At 41.1% G+C, this 25,373-nt stretch overlaps 1 protein-coding gene across 2 annotated transcripts in view; it reads left to right on the top strand.

Annotated features, from left to right (window-relative positions):
* LRP5 (LDL receptor related protein 5) overlaps positions 1 to 13,855 on the top strand; it is a 198,347-nt gene extending 184,492 nt beyond the window's left edge. Inside the window, exons 17-22 of one of the 2 annotated variants that reach the window (XM_026657626.2) lie at positions 11 to 247; positions 923 to 1,033; positions 5,621 to 5,854; positions 7,667 to 7,806; positions 12,621 to 12,718; positions 13,271 to 13,855. In XM_026657626.2, coding sequence (XP_026513411.1) covers positions 11 to 247; positions 923 to 1,033; positions 5,621 to 5,854; positions 7,667 to 7,806; positions 12,621 to 12,718; positions 13,271 to 13,532 — 1,082 coding nt within the window. In that variant the 3' untranslated portion in view covers positions 13,533 to 13,855. Of the gene's footprint in view, positions 1 to 10; positions 248 to 922; positions 1,034 to 5,620; positions 5,864 to 7,666; positions 7,807 to 12,620; positions 12,719 to 13,270 lie in introns of both variants that reach the window. The other variant, XM_026657627.2, reaches the window with a different exon arrangement.
* The last annotated feature ends 11,518 nt before the right edge of the window (positions 13,856 to 25,373 follow it).

Genomic DNA, 25,373 nt, shown 5'->3' with positions numbered 1-25,373 from the left:
TTTTCTCCAGAACCTCCAACTTGTTCCCCAGATCAGTTTACCTGTGCGACTGGGGAGATAGACTGTATCCCAATGGCATGGCGATGTGATGGATTTCCAGAATGTGATGACCGGAGTGATGAAGATAGCTGCCCTATATGCTTAGCAGCCCAGTTTCAGTGTGAGAAAGGACAATGTATTGATGCCCGCTTGCGGTGTAATGGAGAAATTGACTGCCAAGATAAATCCGACGAAGCAGACTGCAATAGTAAGATTTATTGTCCGAGTGCCTGGCTCTAACAAACAGCCATCCATGATGTAAAGACCTTTCTTTTTACTCTGAAACCAAAAACGCAAAAATACGTTATGAAAAGCTTAAAACACGTGTTGATTCTGCCCTTCTCTCCCTCTTCATCTCTCCCTACCCCCTTTACTATGCCTCAAAGTATACATTTCCATAAGTGCATAAGTTATCTGATCAGCTGCTTGAAAGCCTTAGGGAAAATAAATACAGTCTATTTGAAATCCAAAGCAAACACAGGAAACAAACGCACAGGGCTAATTTGACTAAGACCTTGGATTGTCAGGATCTGAAATAGATTTCCTCTCCATTCTGTTGCCTTAATGGCATATTCTGTTTTGTGGGGGGAATTTTTTTTCAAGTTAATCAACACTTGTGTACTTCAGCTGTATAATTGCTCGTACGTGCCAGAATTACACACTGTCTAAACTGTGTGTGTCTTGCTGACCAATTTTCTCCTAAGTACTAGACAGTGACGCAGATATTCAGTTTCCAGGTGGATAAAGTTTAGTGTACCCAGCAAGTGCTGTATGCGTTACGTCTGGGTTTCGTGAGATGTTCAGTTACTTCACAGAGCAGGTTATAATTTGATTTACATTAAGGTTTTGTGTGCTAACTAAACGGTTATTTTTTCCCTTGCAGCAATCTGTCTCCCAAATCAGTTTCGATGTGCCAGTGGCCAGTGCATCCTCATAAAACAGCAATGTGACTCCTTTCCAGATTGCATCGATGGTTCCGATGAACTCATGTGTGGTGAGAGGTCTTTCCTTGAGATTAAAGCTGTCTGCATTCATGCAGGAATTACATTCCTGCCCCGGTTTGAAGTGTGTATATTGACTGTTACTTCTGTGGCTGGCCCTGAGTTTAGGGGGATAGACCAAGCTCTAGCTTGCTGCTAAACTCAGTCCTGTCTATACTGTAACACCTGCCCTGTTGGTGGCCTGATTACAACTCACTGGTAGCCTTGGAATTCATAGGGCTGCTGCACAGTTCAGGAACACAGTTAAAACAAGACTTAGCCCCATCTGCATTACAAGATCAAGCTCTAATTATGTCAAGAGATGACTATGTTGTGACCAGGGCCCCAGCAAGGTACCATGAAGATAGGACAAGAGAGCATAGGAGAGACCTTGATTTCCTAGCTGAAATGTAATCGGAAGTTCTCATGACCAAAGCTGTATCTGAGTTATGGCTGAGCCTATAATGACTACTCCATGTTGCCCTTAGTTGCTGTTGATCCATTATTTTGTCAAATGCTTTGAGAAGCATGGAAGGCATAATGCAAATTCCATTCTGTTCTGCCCAAAACTGCCCCCGCTTTTCCCATCCCACCCCCACCTTCCATGCCTGGGCATACAGCTCATGAAGCTTTTGAATAGCGGGGAGGAGTAAGGACAGCCACTTTCAGCTACAAAGGGGGCTGTTTTAATTGAATGGTTGCAGCTCCTCGCTCTGAAGTGCTGCTGTGGGATAGAAGCGTAAACACCGCTCTTCTCGGAATCTCATATGAACAAACAAAATCAGTCACCGAGTTTATATAGCAAATCTAAGAATGTCAGTCTTAGGGTGCTGGCTAATTGCCGGGTATTTAATATGTTGGGGATCGGCAAGTTTCTCAAGTATGAGAGGAAGCTGATAAGGGGTGTTGTGCCAGGTGGGAGAGGGGTGATTGGGAGAAGGAGCCAGGTTGGGGTACCTCGCTTCTTCCTCCCCTAGCTTGCATTATCCTACACATCCCATCTCTTTCTGGTTGGTTCCTGACCCACCCTTCCTCATGCTGGGAACCAGCAGTGGGAGGCATGTTTCATTAGCAACCGGGACTTGTTGAACAGGTGAGAGCAGGGGGCAGCACTGGAAGGATGAGCTGGGCTCAGGGGGCTTTCAACCCATATGAAAGGGAGCTCTTCAAAAGCACAATAGGAGCAGGGGCAGGAGAAGGCTGGGAATGTAGGAGAAGCCTCATTAGGGGAGAAAAGAAAGTGGGAGCAGGAAAGGTGGTTGGCCTAGGAGAGGAGAAGAGCAATAGAAGATGAATTCATTTGGAAACTCATACCCTGGAGACTTCAGGATGAATATTCTCCTGTTCCCCAATTGTCCCTTTTTCTCTAGCCTCCTTAACCCTCCTGCAGTCCTCACCCAATTAAAAAGGTTTTTTTGTGCATTTGGCAGCATCTTATGTGTAGCCAGTTTTCTTTCTTTTCTGCACTCAGTTAGGCCCTGATCCAGCAATTAAATCTGCACAGCCACAGTTGGTCTCCATGCAAGTGCAAGGATGCATACACAAGGCCCTGATCCTGCAATCAGATCCTCAGTTAGTTTCTTGCTTGATGAAAAATGTCCATTGGGGGAACAACAACAAAAAAATCTTTTACAAATTCAGGACTTAGTGTTCAAAGGATGCTTTATCGAAACTGGATTTTTTTTTAATTGGCCATTTTAAAACAAATCTAATTGAGTGCCCCTTTAAAATTATCATCTGATAGGTAGAATGGTTCAAACTCTAATTCTGAAGGCTGGATCGATCCTCCGCTGGTGTACATTGGGGATAACGCCAATGTTTTCAGTGGTACTAGTCTGATTTGCACAAGCTGAGGATCTGGCCCCAAGTTTGTGCTGAGTTTTCGTAGGTTAACTTTGGCTGCATCAAAGAAATTAAAAATACACAAACACCACGGGGAGAAAAAAAGTACACTTCCCTCACCTACTGCCTCTGCAGCAATGGTTACACTAACATGTTATTCCCTGAGCTGTGTTGACATCAGTCGTTGATAGTGGGGCATGAAGATCCTTTTATCATGACATGATGAGCTGATCATATAATCTGAAGTAGTTGTTAAATCAGAATAGCTGTGTTCTGCTCAGCTGCATTCAAAACGCAGGAAGGATAAAAAAAATCATTGATTTGCTAAATGGAATAGGACAAATGATAAACCAGTGCAAGAATTTGTATCAGATTGCTGAATGGGTTTGATTCAGCCTGTACTTATTGGTGCGCTGAGCTAGCGTTTCCCTCATGGCCACCTAAGAGATTCTGCAGGATTTCAGATTTCATTTCATTAAAAAAAGACACCAGAGTTTGCTGAGCCGATTCAGCTCCTGATTACGTCACCTCTGCCGAGCCGGCCATAAGTCTTTGACTCAGTGACGTGACCCAGGGCCCCGCCGTTGCCTCAAGAACACACTGTTAACTCTGAAAGCTAATGATACTGATTAATACATTTTAGTGTGTTGGCTATTTCAATCAGAAAGTCACATATTTTGGGATGTTGGGCAAAATTTCAGAAGAGCTATCACCATGTTTTAAAAAAGAAAGCATCTGCCAATGACAAAAATGAACAATAACCAAACAAAGTAATTAAAATACACATATGATGCTGTCACTTTGGCATTATACTGCATTGAAGAGTAAAAAAGAAACTTTTACAAATGCAAATGTGACAGAAAAACTCTTTCTCTCCTCAGAATAAAAGTGAGAACAGTTATTTTCTAAAAATGTAAAAAAAATGAACATTTTAAATCCTAAGGATTTATTTGTTTTTAGGAGGGAAAGTAAACTAATGGTTATAATACATTCAACCACTGAAAAATCAAAACAATGTGTGTATAGCCAATCAACAGTCCCATTCATTATTCAATAATTAAACTGTTCATCAGTTAATAAGATGGGCAGAATTCTCACAGCTCTATAAATGAATGGGTTTTCTTCCTGTCCTTTAATGATAATTTTATTTCAACATGATATGTTGTTGTATAAGTTCAACAGAAGGCATAGCACATGTGGAGGTATTCTTGGCTAAACGAGCACGTGTTGGTTTACAACATAAGTGGTCTCATTTTATTCCAACTGTGATTTGATTCTTCAGCTAAAACTGACATGGGAATGACACAGATAACTTTCTATGAAAATAGAGACCAGAAGATAAACTGCATTATTGTTATTGTTTATTATTTGTATTATTGTAGTGCCTAATTGTATGTCTACACTGCAATATAAGCCCAGGGTTCACATTCAGGTTCAAGCCTAATTCCCTCCACCCCCTTCCGTATACACACACATCACGCTAACCCAGGGCTTGGATCCAGGACCCGACAGGGATGAAGGGTCCTAGCCTGAGTCAAGCCAGGAGTCAGGGTTCAAGCCCTACTGCTTTGCAGTGTAGACTCAGCCCCTCTGGACTTGTGCTCTGACGTCCACCAAAAGTATCCCACAATACCACAGGCCGAGTTTCTTTGTCCTCTGGACAGTCAAGTTTTCCCATGCTGCACCATGAACAAAGGGATAGAATGGCCACACTTCGGGAGGGTGCTAGGAAGTCTGGGTGATTGGACTCCGGCCCGCATAATGCAGTGTAGATTCTGGAGCCCCAGGGTGGGACCAAGGGTTCAACCATTCCTAACCTAGAGTTACAAAGGAGTGTAGCTGTTCAAGCCCTAGGTTAACAAGCCCAGGTGGGATAACTTGAGTTCTACTAACTCGCGGCTTACATTGCAGTGTAGACATACCCTAAGATTCCCAGTCATGGACCAGGACACTCTTCTTCCCATCACATAACACAAGTCTCTCGTGTGCTCCCTCTATTATGTCCGAGGTTGCCCACTGATAGGTCTAAGGATCTAGGCCGATCTGTGTAGTTCTACAGTGCAGCTGTCTGGCCATTCTCATCTTTAACATGGCAGTGACCTCAGGCCCAGTGTGCAGTACTACATATTAATCTGTGCTGCAGTCTGCTCTGATTTTTCTTTTATAAATTAGGGACCTGATCCTGCATGGGACTACTCAGATGAGTAAAGTGATTCACGTGTGATTCAATGCTTGCATGGCTGTACAGCAAACATGACCTTAGGTTGGGTTAGGGTTGAATTCCCCCATAGATATAATGAATATGGTATGAAGATATTTCTGGCAGCTGACTTTTTTCCAACCGAACAAGTTTATATCATTGCTGTTACAACAGTGAAAAAGTCTCATGTTTTAAAGGGACTCTTTCAGCTTGAAATCTAGTCAATTTTAAAAATTAGTTAAAAGTGGCTTCCAGTAAATTATTAGAGAGCAAAGTGTAGATGAGGTCGGAAGATCCCTAGCCACTATAGGTGGAGGAGAGATGTAAAATCTTGCTCAATAATTCAGAATGTAGAAGGCCTGAGGGACACTGTGTGTGTGTGTGTGTGTGTGTGTGTGTGTGAATGTAATGTAAATATTTGCATAGTGCACGGTGTGAATGATTGTATGATCATTCTATCTTGTTCCCCTTGGCCTGGGGTTTTAGGAGCAAGTATGGAGGTTTTTCCAGAGCACCATCATATACATCAATGTAATGATTTTTTTTTTCCTTTTTTCAGAAAAAAACACATCCTCAGATGAACCTCAACCCCACGTTAGTGCTATTGGACCTGTCATTGGTATCATACTGTCCCTTTTGGTCATGGGAGGAATGTATTTTGTTTGCCAGCGAGTGGTGTGTCAGCGCTATGCTGGACCCAATGGACCTTTTCCGCATGAATATGTCAGCGGAACCCCTCATGTCCCTCTTAATTTTATAGCTCCAGGGAGTTCTCAGCATGGCACTTTTACTGGTAAGGATGGTAAGGATCCTGCATTTCATCAGTACTATTATGTTACCTGGATTTTATTTTCACAGGATACTAACTGTGGGGCTGGTTTTTGTAGGCACCAAAGCAAGTTAGATGTCAAACGTCCATTGACTTTCAGTGGGACTTTGGTGCTTATCTGCCCATTGGGCCACATTTGCAAAAGTTTTTAGGTGCCAAAAGATGCAGATAGGTTTCTTTCAGTGGAAGTTAGACACCTGGGTGCTTTTGAAAGTTCCATGAGATGCCTAAATTTTTTTTTAAATCTTCCCCTTAATAGTTACTATGGAGATCATGGGTATGTTCTTGGGCGTTGCCTCTAACCCCTCTGCCATCCCCACACACAACTCTTTTACCCAAGTTTGATGGTACTTAAACCAGGGCTAGCTGGACCAGCTGGGGGTGTAGATTAGAGCTCAGGCGCCACTGTCACTCAGACTGATAACCCACCCACTTTGCAGTGAGGACTCAGCCTAAATCACTTGAGTGCTGATAGTCCTCCAGTGCCTTCCCACGATCGCCCTGAGTGCCCAGAAGGACAGACAAGTTCTTCCACAATTCACTGGGAAAGAATAGCAGAGCTGTTCAGCTTACGACAGCACATAGAACCGCAGGGTACACCCCTAGAAGCCCTCTAGAGACACAGGCGAATGCAGCCCCAATGAGGACACAGTAAACTAGATATGGCTTTGCAGTGTGACTGCTTATACCTGGAATAGGCTAACCCAAGTGTTCAGACCCAGGTGCTAATCACCTGGGCTAACTCTTTAGTGAAGACATACCTCAATTCCTGGCTCCGTTGAAGCCAGTGGTGCTGTGACAATTTATACCAATGGAGAATCTGCCCCTAGATGTTGGAACTATGCAGGAAGAAGGCAGCATGGGCTGTGAGAGCATGACAGCTCCAAAAGGGATACGTGCCACCTAATATGATTGATTGTCAAAATAATGTAAGTTGTGTAGGCTGCATCTCTATGAATGAAACACCATGTTTTCCATGAGTACTTCATGGGTGGCAAAACCTTCAAAAATAACTTCTAAACCAAATGTTTCCCTGATCATCAAAGAGGCTGATATTGTACCATATACCCATTATGAAACTAGTCCTCTGAGTTTTTATGGAGACAAGACCTGGTCAGAAAATAGGATTTTTTTCCATGGAAAATGTTGACAAAACTGGAAAAAAAAAATTTGCTTTTGTCAACATTTTTCATCGAAAATGTGGCTTTTTTGGCAAAATATCCGAAATGGAAATATTTTGGTTTTCAGGCTTTTATTTTCTCCATGAAATACTGAAATCTTCTGTAGAAAGCAGATGCTTCTCGCAAAAAAATGTAGTCAAAAACCCAATTTTTGGTCAAAAAACAATTTAAACAGAAAACTTTGGGGAGACTCCTTTATTGTCCAGCTGCTGTCAGTCACTGGCTCAATGCAACAGTGAGTGATACATTAATTTAATTTATTTTAAAGTTGTGACTTTGGATTGTGACATGGCCGTATTCTTTGACTTTCAAAGTAAGTAGAGGATCATAAACCGAATAATCCATGCATTGGCAAGAAGACTTGAGGAGGAAGCTGTAAAACGGAGTTGTACTCTTGGCTGGTAGCAGAAGAAAGGTTTTGTTCTTAATAAGGAAAGTAATGAGCTTTAAATTAACAAGACTACTTTCTCAGACAATGAGGGCTAATGGAGCTACATTGATTCACATCAGCTGAGGATCTGGCTCTCTATTACAATGGCAGATAAGATTGTAGTTAGCTAATCATGTATCCCTGTCTTGTTCTGGTTCCATGCAGGCATCTCTTGTGGAAAGTCTATGATTAGCTCCATGAGCCTCATGGGAGGAAGTAGCGGTGCCCCTCTGTATGACAGAAACCATGTTACTGGAGCCTCTTCTAGTAGTTCATCTAGCACTAAAGCCACTTTCTACCCACAGGTAAGTCTTGAAAATGTGTCTAACAGGAGATAAAGGGCCTCCCATTTCTGTCCAAAAAACTGACAGATCAAAACTTGTGCTACTAGAGAAATGCTAATAAAGACTGTCTTGGATGATGTCATTTAGCAGTGGGGCAATCCAGTGCTCACTGAATTCAATAGAATGGCTTCCATTTATTCCAGTGAGCATTGCATCGTGCTCGTGGTCTTTACCATGTTGTGTTATTAAAAAGATGCTCTTCCAGGACATTCCTGTACTCTTTTTTTTTTTTTTTGGGGGGGGGGGGGGGGGTATGGGTGTTCTTACATCCCAAGTACTTGTAAATATCTAGTCCTCTGTCTCTGCTGAACTCTGTCACTGACCTGATGACGTTTGGCACTGCATAATCCCACAAGCATCAAGCATGCACAGGAGTGAGAAAACAAACAAAACACAGCGGGGGGAAGAAAACACTCAAAAACTAAGCTTGGCTCATTGTTTATCCAAAGTGTTCAACTTTAATTCAGAAAACTAAATGCAAGCACCAGAAAAACAAAGTGGCACCATTGTATGTTGCTGAAGCTTAAAACATTTTGTGGTTTTTCAGCTGTCTGGTTCTGGATTTTACATGATTTACTGTTAGAAAATGAGATTCTTAGTCCCGAAACCAAATTTCCATAAGTGAGGAAATAAGCCTGTAGAGGTTAGGAAATGAAAAGGGAGAGATGCATGATAAAACCCAATGAGGAAGGGGCATTGGTGACTTATGGGAGAGGGATGCAGAGATTATTTGCACCAGCATCTTGTTGTACAGTTGTTTTGCTGCTTCTCAGCATCACTGAGCAAGCAATACATGCATTTATTCTTCTGTTTACATGAGCTTTCAGAGCCAGCCTCTCTAAGCAGTAGAAGTTCTTTGACAAAAATGATTAAGATGGTCCATACTGCAGTTGAGAGGCAAATTAGTATGTAAAGGGAGGTGGGTGTACACATGTTTACATATAAACAGTTAATATGTTATAATAAATCAAAAAAGAATTTGGAAGCCGGTATGTATTGTTCTTGTGTCTAGCAGTAACAATAATCTTATTTCTTAATTTTTAATGGGGGTAGATGGGTGAGGGAAAATTGTGAATACAACTGAACTGTCTATTGGATCCTGCAATACAGAAAAGCTTGGTTTGATTTCTTTTCCTGGTTCCCCACTCACTAGGACAACAAAGGAGTGAGTCAAGAGTCTGTAAAGATATTTGGAACTCCAACTTAGCAGCCCTTTTAATTCAATATTCGTGGGGGCAGGAAAACCACCAGGATTTGCTGGTCAACTTTATAGTAGATAAATAGTGCACACATGGGTGTCACCTACTGATTAAAAATGTAAATAGTTTACATATGTCAATCTAAATGAGCAAGGAAGCCTAAGAAGTGGTCTGTAAACAGGTTTTATATCGCTGTAACTATACCAGTTTGGAAATGGATACAGTTGAAGTGGTACAGACCTCTAGTGTGGATAAAGTTATATCAGTGTAAAGGTGCTTATATTAGCATAGCTCATTCTTCTAACTTCAGGGATTGTACCACTTTAAATATATCCGTTTCAAAACAGATATAGTTAGAGCAATACAAAACCTGTGTGTAGTCAGGCTCTAATTGTTCCTACTTCATTGTTATCCTTCACTGTGTTAATTGAGGTCAATAAAAAAGCACCAAAGAGATAAGCTTCAAACACAGGTCTGATATTTGAAGCACTGCGGATGGAGAGTTATGACCAGAGATCTAATGAGTGGAGAGGGGAAGAAGTGTGGTGTGCTCTAAGTTTTGCTGATGATCCCAATCTCTCCATGTCACTTCAGAGTAGCTGGGCACATCTGGTAAAATGATCAGCAGCGATATACTGAACAGTGCTAACATTTAAATTGCCACTAGCTAGCAGGGGCAGACTGGACAAAAAAATAAGTGGTTGTATTCTCCTACACTACTCCGCTCAGCTCCATCCACAATGCAAGCTCCACCTAAACAAGACATCAATCATAGCAGATTGTGCAGCTCTTTGTGTACCTCCCACTAACACAGAGGTCCACAACAATTGAGCTCCCCAATGCAAGCCACCACTTGTAACATAGTCCTTGGTTGAGTCATCTGCAGGGATAGAACACAGGTTCTCTGGATATAAAATCTGAACCTTTACTGCTTGAGCTAAAGGACCGGGTACATTAGCTTGGAGGCTGTGGCAGACTCACAAACCTCTATGTTCACTAGCCACTAAATGGGACCAAAGAGTCGCACTGTGTAAGTTTGGGTTTCATTCATTCGTTCTATGAAGCAGCAGGAAGATAGCTAGTGAGTCTGTTCACTGAAGTCACTGACAGATTAACTGCACAACAAAAGCATTATGCTGCAGCACAAAGAGAGGCCAGCAAGAGGTACTTTGCCTCCACAATATTGTCCGGATTTGTTTTGAGCTGTGGCCATTTTAGTTAATCCAAGCTGCCTTCACTTGGTACCTGATTCAAGTGCCTCCAGACATGAGGAAATTTCCAGTTGCAGTGAGGAAAAAATGGAGTGGCTTTGGGCCAAGATGCCTGGTTTTATGAGCACGGAGGGGATAAATGTAAGGTCATATCTGGTTGAGCTAGGCCAGTGCTCTGCACTGAAGTATTGAGGTGCTGGGGGTCCTTTTTACACATCACCTCCTTCGGACCCACGTTTGTGAAGGCCTGTGGGGAACAACAGGGTTCATTGCTGAGGGAGACTGAATGCCTCCCTTAGGGAAGGTGAGATGCCAGATTCTCTTAAGGAAGCTGTTGTGCAGCCTTTACTCAGTAAACCATCACTTGACCCTGACGCTCTGGCCAGTTATGATCTGATAGCTAATCCTCCAGTTTTAGTTTAAGATTATGGAGAAAGGCTGTGGCAAGACAACTCCGAGCTTCTAGCTGTCTCTGGTCATCTTCCTAGTTATTGTGGCTACTGCACAGACACACGAGTGGTGTTGATGGATGTTCTCCTGGCAATCGATAAAGATCAGGGGCCAGATCTTCATCTGGTGTAAATCAACATAGTTCCATTGAAGTCAATGGGGCTAGGCCAATTTACACCAGTTGAGGTTCTGGCCACAGGTGTTAAAGCTAACCTCAGTGAGATCTGCTGACTTTAATATGAATTGTGAAGTGTTGTTGACTCAGCTGATAACTCTAATAGGAGTGGATGGAGCTGCTCTTGGATGTGTCTGTTCCTTTCTTGCTAAGTGTTCCCATAGGTTACTCTTGGGCAATCGCTCATCATCCCTTAAGATGTAATTGTGTGGAGCTCCATAGGGCTGTGTCTTTTCTCCCTTCCTGCTGGATGTCTATGCAAGACTGTTGGTAGGGTTAGTGTGGAAGTGTTGTTGTGGTACTTTCCCCCTGAGTTAATACTGATGACATGCCCCAGCTCAATGTTGAGACCACTGTGCTGGTGGAAGTTCAGTTTTTCAGATGCAGCATAAAACTGAGGTCCTGGCCACTTGTGATAATTAAAGTTCCTTTGGCATTTTTAATAAGAATACAGATGATAATCAAATTCCTGCTCAGATAAAATGTGCCGTTTCAGTGGATACATCATTCTTCATCTCCCTATGGTGCAGTGCTAAATAACTGCTGCCTTTTACCCCAGAAGTAGCTGTATTTTAGTGGTGACTGAAGTGATCCCTTACCTTCTTTATAAGGGTGTGGAGGCTTAACATGATATTTATAAATCACTTTCAGATCCTTGGATGAAAGGCACAAAGCGTTATTATTTTATCTGTGTTTTATTGGTGCTGAAGATCACATTTCTTTCCACTGACAGCGGGGGAGGAGGGATTGGGTGTATATTGAAGAGGGTAATGAATAGCTAGCGGCACATTCCCATCTTACTGATCAGTGATTTATGCATGTCACTCCACTGGGAGGCAAGGATGTACCCATTAGTATTGTTGATAAATTGAACTGTGCTAGAAAGAACATGAAATACATGAAGTGTTACTGCTCACTTTGTTCCTCTAAAAACGAATAGACTGGAATATTTAAAAAAAAATGAGGGGAGGCGGGGGGATTTCCACTGCATGTTTGTGTTAAACTTGAAGCATAATTAATGCTATTTTCTTAAGGGCTGTAAGGGCTGCCAACAATTAATTAATTAGTCATTTTTTGGGTGCAGGATGAGGGCGATTTTAAGCATTCATGGCTAATAGCTTCTTTGCATTGCTGACCTTGTCAAACTGGTGTGATTTTAAAAATAGTAGTAAAAGAAGTTACTGGGAAAACATGGAGTGAACTGGTCCTAGTAAAGGAACTCAGGCTCCTGGATGTAGCATTGATTGGGACAGGATAAGAGCTGGGGATGGAGGAGGCTCCAGGTCCATTAGTGTCTGACAAGGAAGAGATCTGTCTATATGACCATAAATAAAGGAAGCTCTTGTGATTAAGGCACTAGGTAGAGACTCTGGAAAACTGGGTTCAGTTCCTGGCTCCACCACAGCTTTCCTGTGTAACACTGGACAAGTCACCTAACCTCTCACTTACGTAGTAGGGAACCGTAATTCCCTCCGCTGCAGGAATCAATGGCTGAAATTCTGTGGCCTGTGCTATGCCTAGACTAGAAGATCACAGTGAACCCTTATGGCCTTAAAAAAAAAAAAAAATCTATGAATCCTTATGAAGCTACATGTGAAAACAAGGAAGGAGGCTAGACTAAGGATGAGATAATAGCAACCTATGGGAGATATTTTTATACTGTTTTTCTGTCTGTTTCTAAGTATTGTTCCATAATGAATTAAACTGAACCTCTGCCTTATTTGTTCTTAACATCCACAGATTTTGAACCCACCTCCTTCCCCAGCCACTGATCGCTCCTTATATAACACCGAGATGTTCTATTCATCAAACATTCCTTCAACAACAAGATCTTACAGGTACAGATCAGACGGAAAGCTTGGCATTTTCTTAGGTTGGGGTCTCTTTGGTTTTGTGCCTAGGAAAAAACCCAGTCTTGTTCAAAGCTTCACCTTTTAAAGGAGAAAAAGGGGTTGTTTTTTTCCTCTTTGATTAAATGGCACGTCAGATTGTGGTTACTCTTGTTACTATATCAAACATCCGCTTTATTTGCTTGTGCTCTTGTCCTAATGCAACTGTTCATTTCTGAACAATGAAAACATTATGTGAGTGATTGGTTGGGGCTTTAGAAATTGGGTCTAGAGCTTTTCACTGCTAGGTTGCTGGTTATTATCCAGCCAAAATAGACTCTATCACCTGACGGTAGTTCAGCACCCTGTGTAAAACAAGATAAAGTGGTTCTAGTTTGTGGAACCTAATTCTCTTATGCTCCTTTGAAAATCCCATCTGTAACACCTGTGCTTTGGAGGTCTTCACTCCGGCACCTTTCATCTACATTTAAAATTCATTTAAAAGTTTTTTTTTTTTTAAGAAATTTGAACACTACTAACGCTGAGCTGTTAACTTTTCAGACCCTACCTTATACGAGGGATAGCTCCGCCCACGACACCATGCAGCACAGATGTGTGCGACAGCGACTACACCACAAGCCGGTGGAAGGCCAACAAATACTACATAGATCTAAATTCAGACTCAGACCCTTATCCCCCTCCCCCCACGCCTCGCAGCCAGTATATGTCTGCAGAAGAAAGCTGCCCTCCATCTCCCGCCACAGAGCGAAGCTACTTTCACCTCTACCCCCCTCCTCCGTCTCCTTGTACAGACTCCTCATGACCTTAATAGAAGGAACTTGTCTTTTACTGTAAATATTTTTAAATATGAACAAAGATTAAAATATATTTTATGATTTTAAAAATAAATAGGGGTGGGAATTTAAAAAAAGAAAATGTGAATAAAAATGGATGGGGTGGGGCTGTGAAAATGTGTACAGTGGAAGAATATTTATAAATTTGATTTTTTTTAATTTAATTTCCATTCTTTTGTGCCATAATTGCCTTTTTTTAATTGAAGTCAGGAAACTGACTAGACCTCCAAGGGACCGGGGGCGGGCAGGGAGGAATGAGGATGCTGAGCCTTTGTGGGTTTTTTAAAGTCCCCTTTTTAAGTCTGTAAAATGTATGTCAACGTCTCTCTCTCTCTCTCTCTCTCTCTCTCTCTCACACACACACACACACACACACACACACACACACACACACACACACGTTATTCGAAAAAAAGAAAACAAAAACAATTTTGTTTCAAAAAATAATTTGTTCACTGCCAAAAAATTAATAACCAAATAATATTTTTGTTTAGAACATTGAATGAAAACAAACAAACAAACAACCTTCCTCCTGAATGTTCCAGTTTGCAAACAAGCCAGTTGCGTCCCAGAGGAACCCAGGCACTAAAAGAGGCCTGGATTTTGAACCTTGCCCTCTATTCACTCAGCACTAGTCACTCTTGCCAGTTTGACATGATGAAACAAGCTCCTCCATCATTCCCTAGCAGCCACTTCACTCTAGGTGGGCATGGGGCCACAGAGCCATTCCCAGAGAGATTGTGGGGGTCAGCCAGGAAAGATCTGTTATAGCTAAGTTAGTCTCCTCTTTCCTGAAAAATGGTAGCAGTTCTGTCACCTTTTTCCTGAAGTCTGGAATTTATAGTCAGTTCTGTATATGTAGCTCCCGCCCCTGTATTTAGCTCAGCAAATTGCTTTAGTTCCAGATGTCCAGATCCCAGAGTGTGGGGTTCCAGTGACATGCCAGCTCATATTTATTTCAATAGGAAAGTTTTAAGATTAAATATGTATAGAGGTAGAACAAAAAAAACCCCAAACAAACACACACCCAACCAAACAACCCACACACATTAAAATGAGTTTAATTTTACCAAAAGGCAGCAAAAATAAGGACTTTTTTATTTTTTCGCTTTTTTAAAATTAACTCTCACATTGTAGAAACTGATGTAATGCCAAAACAACACCACAAAAGAGATCTGTTTCAGGCATTTAACATGTAGCACTTAACACAGGGGTTCTCAAACTGGGGGTTGGGACTCCTCGGGGTCACAAGGTTATTACTTAGGGGGTTGCGAGCTGTCAGCCTCCACCCCAAACCCCGCTTCACCTCCAGCATTTATAATAGTGTTAAATATGTAAAAAAGTGTTTTTAATGTATAAGGGGGGATCGCAACTCAGAGGCTTGCTGTGTGAAAGGGGTCACCAGTACAAAAATTTGAGAACCACTGACTTAACAAGATGATAGCTGGGCGGTTATCAGTTCCTTTTACCAAACTTACAGACATGAACTATATTTCTCCTTGCTATAGTAAAAGGGCTCTGCCATTGCACAGTACTTTTAGAAACTGTCTTTACGATGGCAGCCATAATGTGGACATGTAGTCAAAATACTTGAGAAAAAAACTGGCTATACAGATCTGCACCTGTTTTTACAGCTGCTGAAGAACAGATGCCGTCGGCCTCTGACAGACTTAACATCATTGACAGAAATGAAACCTTTTCATTTTTGAACTCCCAAGTTGGATTTTTATTTTAGCAAGCTTTTTTTTTTTTTTTTGAGAGCGATAGAGAGACCGAGTGAGCAAGAGCAAGGGGAATCCTCCAACTAAGGGCCAAAATTCTTCACTTGCATCCTCAGTGTGGATTTAAACTCCAAACATCCTGATCCTGCTACATTCTCAGATCTCACTGTCTGCTCTTCCTATCCACATGGATCCAAGAACAGAATTTTGCTCACTGTGACTGGCATTTTATTAAAAATCTGAGAAGGCGCTTGGGTTTGTTAGCTTGGTTTGTAAAATCCCTAGCCTCTCTGATTTGGATTCAGCTCAGAGGAGAGGCCCTTTGTTTGCCTGAAGTAAAACAGAACAAAGTATTAAGAGTTTAATTTTGCAGATCAACCCTATACTAAGAACACTGCAAAATGGATTTTTTTTCCATGAACGTTAGCTGTTCTGCAGTATGTCAGGAGAGAGGAGGTCATAGTGTCTATTAACCTTAGAGTGACTCTTGGCAGATCTCTGGAAAATGGTGTGAGCTATTTGGCTGAATGAGGATCAAATTTCATGTCATAATGTTTCAGTCAAGATTGTAAATAGAAATCCATGGGATATTTTACATAAAATATCCCTTGTCTAAAGAAGAGCTTACACTAGTTGGAGACTACAGTCTAGTTATGTATTTTTCTCACATCATTGTATTTAAGTGTGTGTGATCATTGTTCTTCATTTGTTAATGAATTCATAATTTTAGTAATGTCACTTTACAGCTCTTGCTTAGAAATATGCAATGTTACATTTCCTGTGTCCTTGTGATGATGCTGGATGCAAGATTACATTAATTTTTTTTTTATAAACCACTTCATTTAAAAAAGAGAACCACATTTTTTTTAATCGTAACCACTTTATCTGAAAACTTATTTCCTATTATGAGGTTTGGGGTTGAGTTTAAGGAAACTGTAGGAATTTTGCTCAGACTTTCAGTTATCTTGACGGTCAAATTCAGACCTGACTATGGGAAACACTTCTGGATATGTATGAATAAACAAAGCATGTACAGTGCTTGAAAACAGCTTTTAAATTTCAGTTGGAAGAGCAGAGCCTTTTGCTGTGATGACCAGTTCACTGAGAAATGACCTTATTTGAGACACTGGATGATGGTCAATATCTGAGACTGTGTTTTTAGAAGTCCTGCCCTGCTTTATTATTATTATTGGCTTAGTTATCGATCCTAAAAAGAACTTGTTTAAGAATTAAACATTTTGTTTAAATGGAATGTAAAGTATTACTTCTAATTGCTGGAGACTGTGTACATCTGACACAGGTTTCCTACACTGCCAGTATCCTAGAAAAGATGTCCTATTTCAGTAAGAGGGCCCCTGCTTCCTGGAAATATGACGCAACTTGTTCCTGTGAATGTACTTCCAGCCTTTTGAATTTCAGGCTCCTCAACTGAGCAAAATAGGTGCTATTTTCCTCTAGATCAGACTGACAGAGAACTGGAGAGAAACTGTTAAATGAAAATAATAGGTTATGGCCATTGGATATTGACCAAGCAGAAAATAAAATGTGCGGAGTGTTTTTTGGTAGTTTTGTATGTCCAGTTTTATTAACCAAGTGCGCCTTGGGAAAGATGACAACAGTGTTTGCAGAGAGAGAGCTCTTAAAATCTTCAGGAAGATGCATGTGTTTGGATTGCCTTAGTTTGAGCAGTTGTGGTCTTAAATCAATTTAGCCTGGTGTTTTTCATTTTCCTTGTGATCATTATTATTCACTGTTGCAGTATGTTAGCACTTCAGCCAGTTTAAGCTAAGACAGACCTGTGTCTGGTGTGTAGCTAGTAATGGGCAAAGGATGCAATTAATCCTGTGCCATATTTAACAGACAGGTGTACTAGGAAAGTGGAGAGAGAATGAAAGAGAGACAGACTATTTACACTTGTAAAAGGAACTATCTTATGTGGTGGCTACACTGAGATTTGCCCTGGTTACAACTGTTGATATAGATGGAGCAGGGTAATGCCGTAGTCAGACAAAGCTGCTATAAATCATGGTTTACACCAGTGAAGTTACTCCCGTTTCAAGCAGGGCTAAGGTGCATCAGGGCAAATTGTGGCGTACATTGGCTTTATACTGGTTCAGCTAGATGGGTGGCCAGCCACCCATGGTTGAAATTCCCAGTAAAGATAAGGCCTTTAGTCCACAGATAGTTGTTCATGTTTGGAAATCTTCGTTAGTACTGCTTTGAGGTTTCAACTGCCATTTCAACTCTGCTTCACTCCAATCTGGAGAAACCTCCAAAAATCACTAAAGCCAAGACAATACAAACATGTATATCCCAGCGAATGGTGATGTTTGCCTCACGGTAGTGCCCCAGTACTGTGTTGCTTTATTTCCTCATGGTGATCCCATCGCTGTCTTTTACACTCCTGGTATTGATCTTTTGGAAATTCCCAATTCCAGGCCCTTGTTACATCTAGCACTAATTTATAGAAGCCATTGGTCCGCGATCTTTATGGAAAGTTCTACCATCTTCTACCAGCCTTCTGTCTTCCTTTGTGCCAGGTGGTGCCTCCTGCCTGTCCTTCCATTTCAAGACAGGGATTTGGTGCATCCCCAAGATCTGTGGTGGATTAGTGTACACTAGTGAATGGGAAGCTGGGAACAGTAACACTCCGGAGCCCCACTTAGAGGCTAATCCAGAGCCCATTGATGGCAGTGGAAAGACTTCCATCGACTTCAGTGAGTGTTGGATCAAGCGCTACGTTAGGAAGGGGAGTTCTATAATACCAGAGTCTGTTGTCAGTCCTAGTGCACTTACCAGTTACCACTGGTATAATTTGCCCTTCTTGTTTGCCCTGAGCATTTTGAAAGGTCTCCTCTGATCCCAGTTACTCTGATGGGCATTACACTGAGCCAATCCAAGTGAGTAGCTGTGCTTATAATTGAGCTACAACTGATATCCGTTAATGTCAGGAAATGAAAACAGAAGGCAGGCACGTTCCCGATCATTAAAAACACACACAAGTGCTTGGCATGGAGCCCTGAATTTGAAATATCATTTTTGATGTTAGGCAGGACTGAGGGACATAGTATAAATAATACCCTTATTTGGACAGAGCATTGTATGCAAGCCACAGCCAAAGGGGGATGGTGGTTTACATGGTCAATTATTCAACAGTTTATAGGTTTAAATGATTTTGAATATGTTCCTCAGTAAAAATTTGACTCGAACACAAAAGATTGAAAGAAAATTTGTCTTACAGAGAAGGCAGGTTTAACTGGCCACTGAATAACCAATAGTCCTGGCTACAGAAAACTCACTGTGAGATGCCCAAGAATTCTAATGCAGCTCGTCTCTTAGACATAGCAAATACTGCATTTTGGTTTCTTTTTGTTACGTTGTTACATTAAAAACCCTTGGGCCATTATTCTGATTTTATTGAACAACAAGATCTCAGTTTTATATTTTAAAATGTAAGAAGTATCTGAAACGAATACTAATATGCATACAAATTTTGTAGCTCCTGTAATTTGTTTCCTTGCTCCGCTTTCTGTAAATACCTTGTTGTAACTAGTATTCTGTTCTTCTTTGAGACTAGCCAACAGCTCTGTGGCATTATGACCCCACCTGAGAAGGCTCTGAAATAGGCCCATCGCCCCTTGTCTGTGTTGGACCTAATGGTAGGGCTGGTGGAAATGAGTCTGATACAATAGTCCTCTGCCCCCCAAAATTAAAATCCATCAGTCCCAGGTCCAAAGATCCCAAATTTACTTCCAAGCTCTCATGGCAATACCCTGCCAACTCTTAGTTGGTCCATGGACATTATTGAGCTATAATGACCAAGGACCTGATCCTGACTGATTTCAGTGGGGAATTAAGGCCCTATTCTGCAGCATTGACTTCAGTGGGCAAAGAAACAGATTCCCAACACACTGAAGACCTCACTGATCAATCCCAAGCAGAATTTTTAGATTGACCATCAGGTATGGAGACATGTCTGGATTGTGTTTTCAGAGACAGAAAGAAAATTTGAAACCTCGGGTAGGTGACTGACTAATTCACCAGCACTATATATTTCTGAAAACTGAAGCACCTGTCTCTAGATCAGGAACATACCATGTTCTAGTGCAGTTATCATCTGTACTTCTTCAGTGTGTGTGTGTGTGTGTGTGTGTGTATGTGTGTGTTGGAGAGAGAGGTACTCCAACTTAATTTGTAAAATGTATTTGCAGGAGAACACTGTAAATATGTACTGAAGTATTTGGTTGCAATTAGAAACAAAATACTTGTGATATCAAATGGAATATATCAATCACGCAGATAAAGTAAAATTGCTTAAAGCAGGAGCAGCGCTTTGCTGTTGTACGTGAAATTTGGAGGGCATTGTAAAGAGAAATCTAACCCAGACAGCTTTTTTTTATCTTATCTAAATATACCGCAATTGCTGCTAATGTAAATGTACGTGAATATACAAAGATTACGAAGAATTGTTACGATAAAAAGAATCCCTCACATCAATCTTTTATATTTATATTAAAATATGTATTCTGCAAACAACCTACATAGTGTAGCTTTATATTTGTATCATTTTGTAGAATTCATTGTCACAAAAGAAAACCAAACCAACATTTTAGTGCCTTGGGTATTTTAAACAGCTCAGCATATTGACTGGGAGAAAACAACGCCTTAAATTAAGTGCCCCAGTATCATTTCTTGATTGTGCCCCAGAGGCTAGTTTTTACAAAATGTTGCATATTAGTGTAACAGTGTGCTTTGGTGCCCCATTCATTCCAAACAGACATGCCCATATTATGGAATAAAATTAAATTTATTTTGTATTTCTTAATGTGGACTCTGATAATTGACATTGATATTTTTGGAGCAAATATTTCTTAATTTGTAATATTCTGGGATTTTTTTTTTCAATTGCATTTTTTAAAGTGAGTTTCGGCTACTTATTTACCCCTTTTGTAAGGTCAGATTTCCATAATTTTATATAAAGGAGTTATGCTATCTATTAAAATACATGATGTTAATTTAAACAAATGCCTATAGTTTTAGGTATTTTTGACTAAATTAACATTTTCAGGTAGTCACTAAAATGTTTTTGTCATTAATACCATACAATTTAAGTCCTTGAATCAGAAACCAATTAGTTATTAAAAATTATTCTGCAAAGTATGTTTTTCTAGCATTAACATAATGAAAAAATTAGCCTCTCAAAAAACTACTTTATGTGGAAGGCTTTCAAAGCCAATAAACAAACCATTTAAATATTAATCATTTTCAGTTCCTGACATTGCAAGTTGTGGTGTTTCTTCAGGATACCAATACCTTTGTTTGAAGTTTTGTGTATAAATAACTGTAAAGTTAACAAACTCTGCATTTGTATTATAGATTTTGTGGATTTTGTTTTGTAATAAAATATTTTTAAAAACAGATTTATTTAACAGCTCCATGATCTGCTGACAAAAGTGAATCCCAATGGGACAATTGACTGGATTTTTACAGCTTTGGATGACCCAGCACTTGAGTAAAGGGTAGTACTCATTATTATGTTGTATGAAATTCACGATTCACAATAACATATTAAGCTAAGGGAAGGGGACACCCATAAAAAGCATAGCCCGGTCCACACCTGAATTAGAACTGTGATATAGCTATAATTGTGTTGAGAGATATACACACATTACCATGGGTTTTGTGTCAAGGGTGAACAGGGATTTTTTTTATTTTAAACTTGTGCTACACACTAGTTAATAGGGATAGTCTATATCTGGCTGTAGCTAGCAGTTTGGGCGGTGGGGGGAGGGTTAATGATGAACAGCAAATGAAATTCAAAAATGTTGAGTTTGTGCCCTTTAAGTATTCTTTTATTAAGAAAACATTAAAGGGTGTTTATTTTAAGGGAGTGGGGTTTTTTTCCTGATTTTACCTGAGATATACCAGGCATGTCAAGCTCAGTCTGCCCTAGCTTTGCTGGAACACATGTCGACGGTCATAGAGATGAGAAGTGTCATACCTTAATTGAAGAGACAGGGTTTTAAAGCTTTAACTATGACATCCTTTCTCCCAAGTGTATATTAAACATTGGAGTAAACAACTATTAATCCCTTCTCCTCACAATTGCTCAACTTTGTCTTTGTGGTATCAATATTTCACTAGTTCTCCAGTCATCTTTCTCCTTTCAGTTCTTCATAAATCACATAGGGGGAAAAAAGTACATAAGCTTAATTTTTTCCTTAGCTGGGTCACCTTTAAGTTCCCCCTTTCAATACAAAGAGTGGTGTAAAATGGAACAGACATGTTGTAACTGTGACCTAAGTCAATTGTAATAATCATGGTTGCAGACCGAGAAATACCACAGTCAGTACTTATATGGTCCCTGTCACTGTTATCTGAGCACCTCTCAACACCCCTGTGAGGTAGAACTGTGCTATTGTACCCAATTTACAGATGGAAGACTGAGGCACAGAGACTATGAGACTTTCCCAAGATCACACAGGAAGCCTGTGCAGAGTAAGGAATTGAATCCATGTTTATTGAGTCACAAACTAGTGTCAGAACCAGTGGGACAACCTTCCTCTCACCTTCCCCTATTGCAATAATAATAAGAGTGGGGAGGTTGTAATACTTCTGTATTTGGCACTAATGCGACCACTACTTGTATATTGTATCCAGTTCTGGTGTCTAAAATTCAAGATGGATGTTGATAAAATGGAGAGTTTTCAGAGAAGAGCCATGAGAATGATTAAAGGATTGGAAAACCTGCCTTTATAGTGATAGATTCAAGGAGCTCAATCCATGTAGTTTAATAACAAGAAGATTACAGATGACTTGATCAGTCTGGAAATATGGACATGGGGAACAAAAATTTGATAATGGGCTTTTCAGTCTAGCAGGCAAAGATATAACAAGTTCCAATGGCTGGAAAAATTCAGACTAGAAATAAGGTGCAGTTTTTTAACAATTAGAGTAACTAATCATTGGACTCTCAGCCAGCGTAAAACAGGTGGTTTATTAGTTGACAGGAACACACCGTAGAACAGAACTTCTTAGCACAGAAATCAGTGACTTTCAGCCAAGTCCATCTTGGGGAGTCGTGGGCCAGATGGCCTGGACTCCCCTTCTTCCAGTCCCCCAAGCACACTGCCAGCTTCCAGTGACCTGACCTCAGACACCCCTGTTGCTCCTCCCCTTGTCTTTGTCTCGCTTCCCAGGCAAAGAGTCACCTGGTCGTCACCTGGTTGCATCCCCCTCCTGGGTCTCAGGTTACGAAGGGCACTGGTCATAGCATACATGCAAACAGCTGGAACAGCCTCACCTACTCCAGAGATCTCAGCCAAAGTCACACATCCCTATTCCTACCACCGAGGTATTGATGCAGCACAGAGGGAAACTGAGGCACACATTCATGCAAAACAGTAAAACTCACATAGGCTCAACAGTAAGACTCACATACAACATAAGGGAAAATCCCCACTTTGTCTCACCCTTTTCCTTCTCCTGTGTGTTCCATTTCATATGCACTTGTCTCAAAAGCATGTAACACTTTGGATGACTGATTAGGGAGTATCTTTTTTAAGTAAAATAACTTTGAAGTTGTACTGAATGTCTCACATTTTTCTGCCAATACACTCTATTTTGAGAAGGGGGAAGGGTTTTAAGTGAATCTCACAGATTCTAAGGCCAGACGGGATCACTATAATCAGCTAGTCTGACCATCTATGTAACACAAGCTATAGAATTTCATCCAGTGATTCCTGCAGAGAAGAGAGTTGTTCTTCCTAACTACCTAAGTGAACAAGAGCATATCTTTGAGAAGACACTTAGAGTTGTTAGTTCTGCGCTGGTACCAGACTGAAAGCCCATGGACACTGGAATCATGAGTGTTGGATTGAGATTCACTTACTCAGCAGATAGGGCTAACAAATATTTACTAAGGCAAAGCACGCAGCAAGTAGTGATCAATTACTCACAAGTAGGAAACTCATCAGGACCATCTCATCACAGTCACCTCCAGCACCAGACAATGCAGCTTCAACCTCCCTTTGTTACACAAACATCTATAATATTTAGTTAACTTTTCTTATACAATGTATCAGTCTCTCGTTTCCATGTTAACTCGCCTCCTGCCTCAATACAGTTTAATTTTAGTTCAAACTGGTCCTTTCTAGTTACTTTATTTTTTATTGTTCTCACAAACAGGATTATTCTGCAAATTCTTACACATGCACAGTTCTACTTATGCTGTTAAACATTATCAAAACAGACTCTTAAAATCCACAGCAGGCCTAAATGTGCCTTTGCTCCCATCAATGAGTGGCATCACTGCACCCTTTCTCAAACCCACCAATGTGCCTCACTCATGACCTGGAGGAACCCACTGCTAGTGGTGAAGGAATAGTTCAGTTTCCAGACCCATTTAATCCCTGGCCACCTTTGCTGAGCTTGCCAACTAGAAATGGTGACACTTGTAATGTGAACCCCTATCTACTAGCAAATTGGGTGAGGTCACCTATATATTTCAAATGAGCCATCATGTGGCAATGCCCTTTGAGTTGCTATCAACCAAAACTGGATTTGAAAAAGAACAGGCTCCATTTCCCATTGCTGATCACCTGAGATATTGTCACCCCATTTTGTCTGTAAATATAACAGTCTTCTGTTACATCAGTCTAGTATCTGGATAAAAATAACAGTGACAGCAATGTTCAAACTCTGTCCATTTTAAAAACAGACTGGTTATATATATGATCCTGTTAAAATGCACACTGTTATGCAACACCTGTTCATTGCATAGGATCCTTTAGCAGCGTCCTGGCTGCTTGGAAATGAGCGGTTTGACACCAGGTAAGTTTTTCCTTCTTTGGAGTTTCAAAGAAAACTCTGGAGTTTCAGAAAAAAGGTCAGGTAAGTGGACACTTGGTTGAAACAAAATTCAGACATAACCTTGGGGAGGAACTTAGGATGGAGACAAAAGCATATCTTTTCCTTGTGAAGAACCATATAAAGAGGGTCTGCCCCAGGGGCACCCAACTCACCTACCTTCCTGGCCAAAGTGACAGCAACTAAAAATGCAACTGTCATGGACAGGTGGGACATGGAACATGTCACCAAGGGTTCAAACAGTGGTCTGGTAAGTGTTGACAGAATAAGATCGAGGTCCCATTGAGGTGTAGGTTTGACTACTGGCAGAAAGGTCCTGACCAGGCCCATCATCAATTTTACTGTAGTTGGGTGGGTGAAAACAGAACATCCATCTAACCAGAGGGATTAATCGCTGCAAGATGGACCCACAGTGAGCTAATGGAAATGCCTGAGGTTTTTAGAGACAGGAGATACTCTAGTTGTTTTAGATTATCATTTTAGATTATCTGCAGTGCTTGAAGAAGGCTGATTATTCTGCACCCAGGTAGTTGAAAATTTCCTACTTTGGGTAAGGATAGCCTGAATGGGTGCCGAAGAGAAGCGTCCCATTTCCGATGCCCATCCAAACCACCAGACCATGAGATGGAGCAAGGCCTGAGTGGAGGGTCTGATTCTGCCCCAGTCCTGCATCAGGAAGGGTGGATCTTGATTGAGGGGTGGGATGACATTTTCAGGATGACTGGACCAATTGGGTGCTAGAAGAATGATTGTTGTGACAGATCTTTCCCAGGACATGTGGGAGCAGGGGAATGGCAGGAAAGGGGTCATTTGTCCAAGGTAACAGGAGAGTGTCACCCTGGGAGCTGTGGCCGTATGTCCTCTGGAGCAGCACAGGGGAGGTTTTCTGTTTGTTTGGGACACAAAGAGATCCCATTGAGGTGTATCCCACCGAGTGAATATTTCACTCAGGATGGTCATGAATCTCCCACTCATGGTCTGCAGTGAAGTGCCTGCTCTGGTTGTCTGCTAAAGAGTTCTGAGCCCCTGGAAGGTAAATGGCTTGGATAGTGTTGCAGTTTCTCATGCACCAGTTCCACGGCCTGACTGCTTTCAGGCAAAGGTAGAAGAGATTTTGCACTGCCCTGTGTGTTCATGTAAAAGACCGTGCTGGTGATGTCTGACATCACTTGGATATGGAGTGCATGTATAAGGGGGAGAAAGGCTCTGCAAGCCAAGTAG

The sequence above is a fragment of the Terrapene carolina genome, unplaced genomic scaffold (genome assembly GCF_002925995.2).
Source record: "Terrapene carolina triunguis isolate 2854851 unplaced genomic scaffold, T_m_triunguis-2.0 Scaffold250, whole genome shotgun sequence".
Classification (NCBI taxonomy): Eukaryota; Metazoa; Chordata; order Testudines; family Emydidae; genus Terrapene; species Terrapene triunguis.
Note: the sequence above shows the minus strand (reverse complement) of the source record. Positions and strands in the feature narration are given on the sequence as shown.